A 15,912-nucleotide genomic window follows, 5' to 3' on the forward strand; every position below is an offset into this window, starting at 1 on the left:
CTTTCTTTCTTTCTTTCTTTCTTTCTTTCTTTCTTTCTTTCTTTCTTTCTTCCTGTATTGGTGTATTTACTTATTGGCTATCTGCCTCACCCCTCCCTTCCTTCCTTTCCCCTCCTTCTTTTGGTACTAGGGTTAAATCCAGAATTCATAACAGCTCCACAGGCACTCCACCAGTGAGCTAACTCTGCCTTTCACCCAATGTTTTTATGTTTGCACTGGAGAAAAAAAATGTATATTATATGGTTAGCTATAATGGGTGTTATATCCTGAAAACGTATACTAGGATTAAAAACAACAAATACCCAAGGATTCTAACAGGAACTTCCCATGAGGAGCTAATCATGCTTCATGCAGCCCAGAAACTCAGGAAGTCCTCCTGCTCCCCTGAATGCAAGAGAAGCACTAAGTATGCTGTTTGGTCACACTGCACATAGCTTGGAGACCCAGGTAAGTCACTCAACCCCTCCACTTGAGAAGTAGGTGACAAAATAAATCAGACAAACTTCTCTATTTTTTAAAACAAGAGGGAAAAAGACCATTCATTTTTCTAGTTTCAAGAGACATAGAAAAAAGGCATGATGACACCACTCAGGACTTGGTGGGCTGGAGAGTAATTTCCACACATATTTCTTTCCTTTAGGTCTGTTCTCTGAATTACATGAAAGGGTACCATCAGAAGGCTTTCTCTACAATGTTAAAGAGGCCTCAAAAAGCTCCAAGTGCAGGAGAAAACTTGGAGGCAGCTTGTAAAACCACACAGAAAGCCAATATTATTAAGGCAGCAAGAAGACAACTGTAAATCTTGTAAGAGCTTTCTTAAAAAAAAAAAAAAATCTCATTTTCTCCCAATTCTAACATTTAACAAAAAGTGACAGAGTAATTTAAGATTGAATATTAAATTTAACTCTATTCAAATCTCAGTGCTTCCTTACAACATTAATTTATAAATGATTCTGAAATAGTACTTTTGCAATCATTTTTTAGCTTAGTGAATTTAAATACTTCTCTTCAGACTGAGTATTTAAAAAATGTATCTTAAAAGCTCAAGTTAGGGCCTGGAGAGATGGCCTTGCGGCTAAGAGCCTGGAGAGATGGCATGGTGGTTAAGAGCCAGAGCATAGCCTTTCCAGAAGACAGAAGTTCAGTTCTCAGAACCCATGATAGATGGCTTACAACTGCCTGTAACTCCAGCTCCAGGGGATCCCTTGCTGTCTTCCCTAGGCACCTGAATTCATGTGCACAGACCCACAAACATACACATACATATTGGTATAATAAAATAAAATAAATCTTAAAAAAGAACATCTCAAGATAGTTCAACTTTTTGGTAAAATTAATGTTTGTGGTGATCTGAATAGGTATGGACCCTATAAACACTCAGGTGTTTGAATGCTTGACCCATGGGGAGTAGCACTATCAGGAGATGTGGCCTTATTGAACTATTTATTTACTGGCTTATTAGAGGATGCGAGTCACTGTGGGGTAGGTTTTAAGGTCCTCTATGCACAACTACACCCTGTGTGGCATACAGACTCCTTTTGCTGTGGATCAAGATGTAGAACTCTCAGCTCCTCCAGCACCATGTGTGCCTGCATGCCAACATGCTTCCTGTCATGATAATTAACTAAACCTCTGAAAATGTAAGCTAGCTTCAATGAGATGTTTTCCTTTAGAAGAGTTGCAGTGATCATGGTGTCTCTTCACAGCAATAAAACCCAAAGAGTGTTCCAGATCAGGTTTGAGTTCATCTCTCCTCTAACATCTGAGGTCTATGTTTAGCGTAGACAGGCTTCTATTATATTTTGACACACTGAATCAAGTAATTCTTTGCTAAGGCTCCCTGAGCACTGAAGAATGGTAAACACCATCCCTGGCCTCTACCATCAGCCTACCCCACCCAATAACAAATAAAAATTAGAAGAACACCTTTGAAGTTACTCACTTCCAACTGATACAAATTTAAAATTTTGAGAGGTCACTACTTAAAAAGTATACTTAAATACTATTAACAACCACAGAAAAATTTTAGAAGTCCATCACTTAGGCTGGAGATAGGGCTCCCTGGTAGAATGATTGCCTAACATGCACAAACCCTGGGCTGGATATTAGCACCACAAAACAAAAGTACCATCTACACTGCTATACACAAAGACTCATAGAAATAGGAAATTTACTTAAAACTCTTCGTACATAAAGAGTTGAAACTGAATAGACAGATGAAATAAGCAAAACTAACAGATTAAAGCTTCCCTTGTTAATCTTCAAATGAACTGTGGGGTATATTTAATCCACATACCTTTCTTCTCGTAATTTCCGCACCCGCTCAGCCCTCTCTCGTTTCATTTGTTCCTCAAGAGCTCGCTGTTCAGTTGTGTCTTTTTGGATGCGTTCACTTAAGGCATCAAAGTCTTTTGCAATGATATCAAGTAGCCAATAAAGCCCCTTCTTAATAGACTTGTCAATTTTCTTTCCGTATCCCAAGACTGCTGAACAAGGTTCCTAAAACAAATCAGTTAACCCAATGATTAAGAATAAAACTTCTCCACACAAACAACGGTCATAAATCATTAAGTAAAAATACTGAAAAAGCAAAATTTAGCCTTTTAAATTAACTTCCTTTTAAAATAACTTTTAAATAATTTTAAATTTAAAATGTTTAAAATTACTAAATTTAAAATATTTTAGATAATTTTAAATTTAAGATGTTTTAAGTTATTTTAAATTCCTTTTAAAATAATTTCCAAAACACAATTTTGCAGTAACTAAATTTAGTACTATAAGAAGTTGAAAAAATTACAGATACTATCTATGTTACATTATAAATGAGAAAACCAGATATAATTTTATATGAATTTACTAAAAGACAAATGGAACTGCCCTGAGAAATGTACCACTACTTATTAATAACACCTGGAAAAAGCAGGCGTGGTAGTACATGCCTTTAGTCCCAGCACTCTGGAGGCAGAGGCAGGCACATATCTGGAGTTTGAAGCCAGCCAGAGAGATATAATCACACCCTGTCTTAAATTAAATAAACAAGCAAAAATAAAGACCAGAGAGAGAAAGAGAGAGAGAGAAAGAGAGAAAGAGAACAATAAAGTTTTAAATTCTTATGCCAATGAATATATAGCAACAGATACACCTGTAAGGCTCACAACCTAAAGTCCATTTGCTGAAAGTTGAATAAAGCCTCTACTGAATTCCTTAAGACTGTATGAAATTTTTCTACATTAATTTCAAAAATTTTATGTTTTCTATTTGTTTTAATGACTACTGATAGAATCAGTTAATGTTTTAGGTTGCAAATTTTGGAAATTAGAAAGGAAAAAACTATAAAATTTTAGCTTAAGAGGTTTGATATGATTTTTTTTTTAATTACAACCTCCTTCTATCATGTCAATTCCAGGGATTGAACTCAGGTTGTCATGTCTGGGTTCTATTTTTCAGCTGAATTTTCACACAGCAAGGCCACCAAAGATTGTTTTCTAGTTCACTTCTATAGAAACGAGGTGTTCTGAATAAACTTGAACACCAAATTCTGGTTGACACTGTTGACTATTGTCCCAGATGCAAACAACCAGATAAGTGTTACTTTTTTTCCTAGCTTGTACAAACTGATATGTGTCACCTGTGGGAGAGAAAAACTGTACAGATTAAAATTATGCAGTGTTATGTACTGTAAGTTAATATTTTTGTAGAATGGACACCAGCCTTCTTTACAGATCTTAAAGGCTGCTTGGCATTGCGCTATAGAGATGTAATGTGGCTTATGCAATGAAAGAAAGCCTGCGGCACAGGAGCTCTTAACGGAAATGTTCTAATGGGTGCAGGAAATTGGGGGGTGTCTCCGATATTGCTCTTGTGTTCTTTGTTACAGGGTGTAGTGACTAGTTTTCTGAAAGATGATGTTGTAATACCATTTCGTTCACGTGTAAAGTCCCTCCTTAGCCAAATGTTGGGAGTTTGTTTCCCCTCCCCCTCCTTTTGATTGGATTGTTTGCAGATATTTAAATTTAATGACATTTCCAAAGATGTTGATTGATAATCCTTTTTACCTTTAAAATAATTTGAGATGTTCTTATGTTCTTACTGTGTGTTTTAAATATATATAGAAGAGCCACAAAAAAAAAAAAAAAAGAAAGAAAGAAAAGTAACAGCAGCAATAAGAAAACTTACTATCTGACACAGGCACTTGTGCTCATTGACCAGCTTTTCCAGAGAGAGACACTCAATCACATCAGCTTCTCCTAAAGCCCCCTCCTTGTCTTGTTTATTTGCCAACCTAGGAAGACAAATGAAGTGGTTGTACACCAGAAATACAGTCATGTGGCATTTGTGGTACCTTTTTCATGTCATCTGTCCCAAGAATTAAATCTACTGACTATAAGCTGGCCCAGGGAATACTGTAGTACAGATTTCATAACTTTTCATAGTTACTGCTCTAAAATCTACTGGTTACTAAAAGAAAAAGCCAATAAAAAATTACAAGCAAGCAATAGACCAATAAAAAACAAAACAAAACAACAACAACAACAAAATAACTGGCAGTAAAAGAAGAAGCAGACTACTTTCCATAGCCCGTAGATGAAAACTCAGGCGCTTTCTTCTGTTTAAGAACAATAGTGGGAGGAAGGTGAGCTCAACTCCATTTCACACTGGAGTGACTGAACACAGCCACTATAGAAATCAGTATGAGGTTTCTCCTATTCCCCTCTTTCTAAGCACAATCATTTTCAGTATTTCTTAGTTCAGCTTCACACTGTTTCCTTTTGAAAATATAAACAAACACATGTGTAGGTAGTATTTCAAAAGTTTACAACTGCGCACCATGGATAGCATGTTTCTTTTCGGCCATGATTTTTTTGAACACAAAATTCAATCCTGACATTATCTTGATGCACAATAAAGAAATCTACAGATTTCACTATAAGCTGCAAAATGACCTATCATATAGATGATCTAGCATTCATTCACCAATCTTGCACTAAAGAATTTCTTCTTTGCTTTCACAAAGAGTACTGTAAAGGAGTCATTTTATCTGGTAGGGAAATGGGGAGAACAGGTTTGGGGAAATGGGAATTCAAAGGATTAATCTAAATTTTACTTTGATTCCAGCTCATCTCACCTTGAAACAATATCTCCACTGGGGATGGGGATGCCAAAATAATTAAAGGTTTAGAAATTTGACATTATGAAAGAATTTTCATTCCTAAGTTTCCTTTTAAGTATTTCTGGTAGAAATTAATTTTGTATTTCTAGACTGACATAATAAAGAAACAAAACTACCGTATAACCTTGCTTTTATACATTAAAAATTAAAGAAACTTACCCTAAAGTGAAAAATAACAGTATAAAAAAAAGTGAGAAAATTTGCTCAATCATGTTCGTAGCAGCTTTATTTTTAATAGCCAGAACCTGGAAACAACCCAGATGTCCCTCAACTGAGGAATAGATACAGAAATTTTGGTACATTTACACAATGGAATACTACTCAGCAATTAAAAACGAGTAAATCATGAAATTTGCAGGCAAATGGTGGGATCTAGAAAAGATCATCCTGAGTGAGGTATCCCAGAAGCAGAAAGACACATATGGTATATACACACTTTTAAGTGGATACTAGACTTATAAAATAGGATAAACATACTAAAATCTGTACACCTAAAGAAGATAAACAAGAAGGAGGTCCTGGGGTAAGATGATCAGTCCTCACTTAGAAAGACAAATGGGATGGACATTGGAAATAGGAGAAAACAAGAAACAGGACAGGAGCCTACCATAGAGGGCCTCTGAAAGACTCTACCTAGCAGTTTACCAAAGCAGATGTTGAGACTCATAACTAAACCTTGGGCAGAGTGCAGGGAATCATATGAAAGAAGGGGGAGTTAGTAAGACCTGGAGAAGACAGGAACTCCACAAGGACCAAATATATTTGGGCACAGGGGTCTTTTCTGTGACTGATACTCTAACCAAGGACCATGCATGGATATAACCTAGAATCCCTGTCAGATGTAGCTCATGGCAGCTCAGCACCCAAGTGGGTTTCCCTAGTAAGGGGAACATGGTCTGTCTCTGACATGAACTCAGTGGAGAGCTCTTTGCCCCCCACCACCACCTCCTGAGGGAGGAACAGCCTTGTAGGCCACAGAGGAGGACATTGCAGCCAGTCCTGATGAGACCTGATAAACTAGGGTCAGAAGGAAGGGGAGGAGGACCTCCCTATCAGTGGACTTAGAGAGGGGCAGGGAGGAGATGAGGGATGGAGGGTGGGATTAGGAGGGAATGAGGAAGGGGGCTACAGCTGGGATATAAAGTAAATAAACTGTAATTAATATAAAAAATAAAAAATTATATAAAAAAGTGAGGTGGAAGGTTCATAGACAAAAGCCCACTCAGGTGTTTTTTTCCTAAATTTCTATAAATTTGTGAGCCAAGCTCTTTGGGAATTTCCAAACAGAAGAGATTTTAACTATAGGTGGAACCTAAATGGTGCACACCAGGCTTCATTCCTTCCTTCTTATGCCTACCTCATCCTGTGCTTGTAGATTTTGAAGTCTAAGAGAAACCTTTGTCTAGATACAATAGAGTTTTGGGGTTTTTTTGTTGTTGTTTTTTGTTTTTGTTTTTTTTCTTTGAAGTAAGGCATCCTGCAGGTAGTGTAGACCACGTACAGAGAGTGTACTTTGTGGACAATTTAACAAGCACTTCCTGTTACCAGGGAGCTGCAGTGAAAATGATCTTCCTTTCATCTGAGGAACAGGTAGAACCAGATTCTCCAGGTGTGGAGAAAGCAATCTGTGCTTCCCATTTGATAGTAGCAGCAAATGTACAACTTTATCTCCAACTTATTTGACTTCATTGTTTGGCTTTCAATTAACTGTATAAGAACCATAAAGAAAGCTTGTGGCTTAGAAGTGATTTAAGTACTTGATCAAGCATTCCACTCCATGGCACTTGGCTTTTCTCTCAGACTAAGAACTCTAACACAAAGGTTGGGAAAACAAGAACAAGACACCAAGGTAAGTGAATTTTTTCTTTCTCTCCTAGCTCCCTCTCCTTTTCCTTCTCCCTCACCCCCCTCCGATCTCTCTCTCTCTCTCTCTCTCTCTCTCTCTCTCTCTGTGTGTGTGTGTGTGTGTGTGTGTATGTGAGCTACTTAAAGTGAAATATCCAGACACTGAAATCCAGGTACACTGTGACAGTAAAGAAGGGCTCAGCAGGTCATTCAGTTACTTACTTGTCAAGATTTGAACCGAGCTGCAAGCAGGTGACCTGTCCTTGTTATGATGAACTGACGAGGACTGGGGTATAGTTATCAACCTTAGAGAAATCATTACTTTAATTCTATAAAAACGACTTCTCTTTTTAGAAAAATTAGAAAACAGATCCCACAAAAACAAATCTGAAATTCTTTCTTTATATTAGACAGTAAACTAATAATGCCATGCTTATTTTAGACAGGACTTTCACATGTAACATTGAACAGAACTTTATGCCCCAATTTGGCAGCATTATTGTTATTTCCCAGGATTTGCTAAAACTAATTTGAAGAAACTCTAAGATAGTTTTGTTGGGACTACTGTAAAATGTCAAAGCACTCAAGCATTTTAATGTTGTAAATAGTGTTGAAAGTACTTAAATAATGACGTTATCATAGTTATTTTCCAAGCTATTAGATCAACTTAATGTTTAAATAGACATAATTTAAATGTATTTCCTACGTTAAATTGTAACCATATCTGGATTTAATAAATACTCATTCAAATCAACATAATAACTTTTGTAAGTATTTTAAAAGTAGATATGAAAAAAAAAGTAGATATGAAGTTAGCCATGTAATACACAAGGCAATCTCTCTTCAAGGCTATACACTGTGAAATTTAGTATTAAGACTACTTCATATACATTCAACTCTCCTGAATAAGATAAGCAAACTTTTTTTAAAAAAGCTATTAATAAAAATAGAAATGATCTTATAATCAAGTTAGTTCAACAAGACAATATATCTACATCGAATCCAAAGAAAGGCTACTGAAAGCATACATTACTGAAAATGTCAGCTAATTCAGGCTTCGCGACTATATGGAGTAAGATCCTCCAGTTTTAATCTTAAGCCAGAGAAATGCTGAAAATTACCTTTATATACAAAACAAAATATATTTCTTGAAGTATTTATTAATCAACATAGTAACTATAGACAGAACTTCTAAAAACTCCACATGCATATTAAACATGTATCCCATGGTGTAGTTCTTTCCTTTTTTTTTTTTTTTTTTTTTGGTTTAGTTTTTAAGACAGGAGTTCATTGTATAGCCTTGTCTTTCCTGGAACTCACTCTGTAGATTAGGCTGGTATTGAACTCACAGATATCCACCAGCCTCTGCCCTGCACCCCCACTCCAGGACCAAGGTTAAAGGCATACAACACCAACCACCCAATAGTGTGTTTCTAAAGGTGCTAGGTAATGCATATTCATGTTTGTCTTTAGGAATCTGAATTCTCTGTAACAGGGTGGTGAAAGTTTCCCTTGAGTCACTCCCATTTACTTTTCTCTGTCACACAAGAAACTATTACAAGTTATTACCATATGTGTCAACTATTGTCCTATTTTTTTCTCAAATATCATGTTTAAGCTTACAGCACAGTCAATATTATGGATGAAATTCAAACCACATAGCAAACTAAAAACCACACAGTAGTAAATTAACTAAACGTACTGATAATCTTATCTTTTATAGACAGACTACTATCATACTAAGAAAACTGCATGAAATAATGATCTCATGAATCTCATCTAGCCTAACTACTTCAATATTTCTTATGAGTTTTTATTTTATGCTTTCATGAACTGTATTCAAAATTTAAATTCTAATAGCTTATATTCTAATTTATGGATAAAATTAAAGAAACAGTTGTGCATAGAGGTATGAACATCAGCTGCTAGAAAATGTATACATACAGCATGTAAGTGTACCTGAGTACTTACATTAAGGAAGGTTTTACATAGACAAACAGGAATTGAAAGAAAATGCTGAAGAGTTAGCATTGCAAGGGTGATCATCTATGGCTTCATAAAGGTAGACAGCTATTTTAGAAATGGTTCCTTTCTGTTTGAAATATAGAGGAAAGTTTGATATTAATCTTAACTTTAAAACTATCAAATTAGTGCCATAGTGGTACATGCCTTTAATCCCAGGACTCTGGAGGCAGAGGCAGGTGGATCTCTAAACTGGAGGCCAGCCTGGTCTATAGAGTGAGTTCCAGGAATGTCAGAGCTAAACAAAGAAACCAAAAACAAAACCAAACAAAAAAATAAAAATAGGAAGAAAGAAAAATATATCAATAATATCAATTTAAAAGAATACCAATAGTTTTTAATATAGCAAAAGTAGCAGGTTCTAGAAATGAAAAGGAAACACAGGCACCATGGTTATGGGCAGAAATTAAACAAAATTACTTTGGACCAGAAGAAAATAATCTATCTTAGTGGCTGGGACTTATAACATAGATATTATAGAAAACAAAACTGAATTTCCTAGATGAGCAAGGAAATTCTGTACATATTCTATACAGATATAGAAATATCTATTTTAATTTGCCCAGCAGGAAATGAGGTATCCTTTTAAATTACAAAAATCTCAGAAAACTGAGGTATTTTGTCTCCCTATCTATCTATCTATCCATCTATCTATCTATCTATCTATCTATCTATCTATCTATCTATCTATCTTCTTGCGTGCCTATCTATACACAAATATAAACTTTTCCTTATGTGTCTTTTTTGATGTGATAAATGGAGTATCATGCCTGAGTGGGCAAGCTCTGCAGCTTCTGGGTCTGGACTTCCACTAACCAGACAACTGTGGACAAATTCCATGGGCTCTAATGGGAACAACCAAACAACCTTTGAATTAATCCATAATTTAATAGGCCCCTGAGGGCATCCCGCAAAATATAATACTCCAAAAGACATAATAAATCTACTTGCCCACTTTCAAGAGTAACCAGAAGTTAATGGCCACCTGAAAGAAAAGAATGTTACCAAGACAGATAACCTAATAAAGAAAAGAAACTTTAATGTAAATATTTTAAATTTTCAAAAGAAATAAACTGACAATGAAGTATTCATTACCAATGATACACACCATATATACATTATAGCTGACTATATAAATATCATCTACTTTATATGGATGTCCTGGTATAAAGCAGCAAAAAGAAACCTAATTCTACTTACATGTTTGCATTTTATCATCAATTACCTAGGGACCTAAACAAAGAAATGTTCTAATACGTATTGTGCTTTATGTATATATTTGTCATGTGTACGAATGTGCATGTGTGCATTTGCACAGCCCTCTGCACTTACAGAGACCAGAGGAGGGTATTAGGTGTCTGCTTCTATAGCTCTCCACCTTATTCTCTTGAGACAGGGTCTCTCACTGGAGAAGAGTTGGTTGTTTTTCTGCTAGGCTTGCCACCTGACCAGCACCATGGAGCCTCCAGCCTCCACCTCTTCCTCAGCACTGAGATCTAGACTCATGTGTCCACTCCCACTTCTTGTGTGGGTGCTGTGTATGCAGACTCAGGTCTTCATGCTTGTGCAGCAAGCGCTCTTGCCAAACCATCTCCTTAGCCCTTACCTGATTTGTTTAGAACATGTACCAGGGAAAATGAATAGGAATTACATACTGATATATTTTAAAGAGTTCCCTAAACTGCTTTATATTCAAATATAAAAGTTAGCTGAGCATGTTGGCACATGTCTTTAGTCCCAGCACTTGGGCAGATCCGAGTTTGAGGCCAGCCTGTCTATATAGCTAGTTCCGGGCCAGCCAGGATTACATAGTTAGAACTGTGACTCATAAAAATAAGTATGTAAATAGTATGATATGGCATGGTATTCCTTCAGAGAGACTGGAAAATGCATCCTTTACTGGAGTCAAAATGAAACATTGTGGCTTACCAAATGTGTTAATAAATTTCAGGTTCCCAAATGTTCTTTGCTAGGACACAGTAGGCTAGGATAGGAATATGAAATATGCTACGACTTAAAACAATAAACTGATACTTCAGAAAAAAAAAAAAGCTTTTCTAAGGCTCCAACAATTTGTTTCTAGATTTTTAAAAATGAAAGGGTCATCCCATCTAAATATATTAGAGAACGTGCTATAATGGCTGTGAGAGGCTCAGGGCTTGATTTGACATGAAGATAGCCTTAATCAGAAAGGTGGAACTGAGGTCTCCAGTGACCAATATGGAGTCCTTCTGAACATACAGACATGACTGTGAACAATCACCATTTCAAGCTTTAACTCCAGGCTTGAAAATAGTTATTACTGTGTCATATCTTATTGGGCAAATAGAATTAGGTAGAATTTTTACAAATCAAATTTAAATTTCACAAGGAATTACAAGTTAAATTTATTACAATGCTAATAATCTTTCTACTGTAACTCTTATAATTTAGAATTAAAATTTGCATTAAGGACTATATTGATTGTAATTCATTATAATTAATTATAAGCCATAATTATCTATAATATAAGATATGACCTGTTTAGTATAGTTAAAAGGGAGAAATTGCTGGGTGTAGTGATGCATATCTGTAACTTCAGCACTTAGGAGGCAGAGATAAGAAGATTGTGAGTTCAAGGCCAGCCTGGAATGAAATAGCAAGACCCATCTCAAAAATCCAATGGCCAGTACTGGTGAGATGGCTCAGCAAGTAAAGAAAGGTGCCTGCTGCCAAGCCTGCTGACCTGAGCACAGTTCCTTGTAATGCACATGGTAGAAGGAAGGAACCAAATCCCAACTCCAAAAGTTGTCATTTGACATCCATGCATGGGCTGTGCCACACCCAGGACCACATGCACACATGGACACATGCACAAACAAGGACACACATATTTATATTTATAATACATACATATGTGCAACACTGTGTCACTGTTATAAATGTAAGAGTAAAAGCCATAAATGTTTTATTTTTAAATAGATTATATTTATTTATATATATTTATAAAGAGCTTCTATTTTATTTCCTAGGCCTAAGAAAAGGCGGTAAGAAATATTTCCAGAAGATATACCTAATACATAGATCCACAATTACATTCCTAACATAAAATTTAATCATTTTTTTTTTGTTTGTTTGGGTTTCTTTGTGTAGACTTGCATGTCCTGGACTCGCTTTGCAGACAAGGCTGGACTCGAACTCACTGAGATCGGCCTGCCTCTGAGTCCCCAAGTCAGAGGATTAAAGGTGTGCACCACTAAGCCAGTTTATAATATCTAATCTACTATTTCTCTGTGACTAATTTTCGTTTCACAAATTTTCTAAATTTAATGTCAAATTTTATTATTATGTTCACTCAGGGTATAAAACTCACTGCTTTGGTAATTCCCCATCCAACAGTCTTTACATAATGTAGAGAAATTATTCCCTTCATTGGGAAGTAGAAAACAAAATAAAGAAGGTAATGGGTAAGAAGAAAACTTTTCCAGCTTAGAAATTTCTTATTTTAAATTTGAGTTTGATATTACAATATCACATGAGTAGGGGGGGGCTTGTCTACAAAAATAGTTAAAGTAAATAAGACACTTCAAATGTCCTATAGATAACAGGCACTTACAATACAAGACTTTGGTAATAAAATTCTACAGCAAGTGCTTGGGCAGATAGCTGAGGCATAAGAAGACTTCTTTTCTTTTAAAAGGCCTTATTCTTTGTGATATACCGTCTTTCCTACATGTTCAACTTAGTGTTTACAATAGTCTGTATGCCAAGATAATCTTTTCCTTCTAGGTGATGGCTTTTCCTCTGAGAGATACAAAAGAAAAAATTTTTAACTGAAAACTGTGCTGAGAAAAGATGAGGGTGAGAGGATACAAAACAGGAAACAGAATGCACTCAGAAGACTCTAACAATGATCCAAGGGAAGTAATAATGTCTTGGACCAGAATGGAAGAGGTGGCTGGCTTCCAAATATACCAAGAAAGAAAGATTAGTAAACTCTATTTGTTATTTGGAACTGAGCTAAGATATGAAATATTGAAAAAGAAAATAGTCAAGAATGACTCCAGAGCTTGTAAATCAGAGTCACTGAGAGATTAGAGTTGCCACTGACTAATCTAGAACAATCTAGGTATTGAGATAGTGCAGTTATTTAAGATGTACCTAAAAGGGGCTGGGCAAGCAGACGGGAGCTTTAAGAGCACTTTAGCGTGGAGATACAACAGTATTTAGTACCATGAGGTTAATGACAGTGGTGGGGCTGGGAAATGGTGCATGTCTTTAATCCCAGCACCTGGGAGGCAGAGGCAGGTGGATCTCAGTGTTTTGGGCTAGCCTGGTCTATAGAGTGACTTCCAGGATACCTAAGGCTACACAGAGAACCCTGAAGAAAGGAAAGAAGAAAAAAGGAAAGGAAAGGAAAAAGGACAGGACAACAGGACAGGGACAGGAAAGGAAAAGGAAGGAAGGAAGGAAAGAAGGAAGGAAGGAAGGAAGGAAGGAAGGAAGGAAGGAAGGAAGAAATGGATATGAATCTTCACCTTGTAAGCATTCCAGTATTCAGAGGCAGGAAAGATGAGAAGCCAGGGGCTTGGGGGAAGGTGGAAAAAAAGAGCAAGGGATAAAAGGTCAAACACTTGTTTGGAAAGTACCTCAAAAACTATTTTTGTCAGGTGTGGCTGATGGGTTAAAATTATCAAGTTGTATTGCTTCTATCTCCAAAATATTTCCCAATTATTTCTATGTATTCTCTCTCTGTATTTTTCACCTTTTTTATAAACCACTGTACTAGCCAGAGAAACAATTCTATATAAAGCAAGTAAAAAAACAAAAACTTTTGAAATCAAAATTTACCCCAGTGCCACCCTTGTTCATGTGCCTTCCGCTTCTATAGTAAAACTCACATTCCTTAGTTCCCACACAAATCAATGACGACCTGCTTCCTAGCTACCTTTCTGATTTCTTTCCTGTCTATTAATTTTTTCTCTTGATTTCTATCGACACAGGCATTAATTGTGTTCAAGTACACCAGCAGTCTTGGGCTGTAGAGATGGCTCAGCAGTTAAGACAGTGTCCCGTTTCTGCAGAGGTCCTGAGTTCCATTCCTAGCATCTACATCAGGCAGCTCTCACAGCCACCTTTAACTCCATATCTAGAGCATCCAACACCTTGACCCTTGATAGGCACCTCCACTCATGTGCAAATACAGAAACAAACACAAACAAACACATGTACACATAATTAGAAATAAATCTTTTTTAAAAATAATTCAGTCTTACTCACTGGTTCAGCATTCTATCTCCTACATAGAGCCTATACTCATTTGTCTCTTCACTTATCTAGCTTCTCAAAATTTAGTACTCAAAACCCAAATATCTCCTTATAGAGGCCTTGCCAGATTATCTGTTAAAACAGATGATGATCTTATATATTGCTTTAATTCTAACTTCCTAAATTAGTTTATCTCAGGACAGCACTATACGCTTAATAAGTCTTCTTTAAACTGTATGAAGACTTCTCCCACATTATTCCCACTCAATGACCTTTGGAATGATGCTATGTTTAACCATATTGTACAGACAAGCTTTCAATATTTAAAAAATAATTATAAAAGAGATCTTCTCTTGCACAGGGCAATGGTTTAAATTTATTTCAATGATTTTCCCCTTTGTATGGTTTTCTGTGCTTAACTTCTGTATTTCTTTGGAAACTCCTAATTTATAACATTCTACCACAAAGTATCTTACCCTCAATGTGCCATGAACACCATATATTAAGTGGCCTAAGTATGTTTCTTAGCCTATTATACTAGTACTTATTATTCTGGTGGCTCTGCCTAAAAGCATATATTGACGTCCAACACTTTGTCATAGATAACTGCTGGGAAGCCAGTTCTGTTTCACAGATGTGGAGGTGTTTTCTAAAGTACTTGTTGTTTCAAATACTTTTGAAAAGTTTTTATTTATTTATTTTACTTTTACTTTTACATTTAGTATATGTTTGATGGTACTTTAACTTCTGAATCTCAATGCAGCTTCAGGAGATAGTCCACATTAAGCACCATGAATACATCTGATAACTATATGTGTGTGAGAAGATCTAAATTGTTGATTTAAAAAAAAAAAACAACTGTATAAATATGTCAAACACTGAGTCTCACAGTACCATACCCTATCAGAGCTTTACATACTCAATATTAAGAAATGGCTAGAGATCAATGAGCTGTTTCTATCCCCACTCAGCCTTTTTTTCAAAGATATATTTATTTACACGTATAAGCACATTGATTACATGCATGCCTGCATGACAGAAGAGAGCACCAGACCCCATTACAGGTGGTTGTCAGCCACCACGTTCTGTCTGGGAATTGAATTCAAGACCTCTTGAAGAGTAGACAACGCTCTTAATTGCTGGGCCATCTCTCCAGCCGCCCCCACTCAGCCTTTTCAAAACTATGAAAGACATTTGGTGCCTTCCTAAACTCTAGGATTGAGAAAATAATATCATGGTTTATTACCAACAACAGCCTTAACTCATTTAAATATATATATATATATATATATATGTATCATTAGCTAATCATTATATGTAATTATATGCAAATTATTTCCAGTTGATTTGATACTGTGAACAATTAGGAGCAGTAGGTGAAAACGTAAATATGATCAGCCTTCAAAGATAAGATTATATATAGACATGTTCTCAAGTATCTAAAGATGTATCATAATATGAATTCCTACACTTTTTGCCCTAGGAGTTTTGAGATCTTTGGAAACAACTGGCAAGAATGAGAAATCAGGATAATCAAAACAATATTCTTCCTGTATGCCTAGATAGGAAAACAAGGCCATATAAATATGCTAATTCAAAAACAACATATAGCTTGCTTAAAATGCACA

General features: G+C 36.0%; 1 protein-coding gene across 6 annotated transcripts in view; it reads right to left on the reverse strand.

Annotated features, from left to right (window-relative positions):
* Arl13b (ADP ribosylation factor like GTPase 13B) overlaps positions 1 to 15,912 on the reverse strand; it is a 65,111-nt gene that overhangs the window by 19,946 nt on the left and 29,253 nt on the right. For all 6 annotated transcript variants that reach the window (XM_055594466.1, XM_055594475.1, XM_055594483.1 and 3 more), the window contains exons 4-5: positions 4,177 to 4,282; positions 2,297 to 2,499 (exon numbers count right to left, since the gene is read on the reverse strand). In XM_055594466.1, coding sequence (XP_055450441.1) covers positions 2,297 to 2,499; positions 4,177 to 4,282 — 309 coding nt within the window. The remainder of the gene's footprint in view (positions 1 to 2,296; positions 2,500 to 4,176; positions 4,283 to 15,912) is intronic.

The sequence above is a fragment of the Psammomys obesus genome, unplaced genomic scaffold (assembly GCF_907164565.1).
Source record: "Psammomys obesus unplaced genomic scaffold, mPsaObe1.curated_primary_1811, whole genome shotgun sequence".
NCBI lineage: Eukaryota > Metazoa > Chordata > Mammalia > Rodentia > Muridae > Psammomys > Psammomys obesus.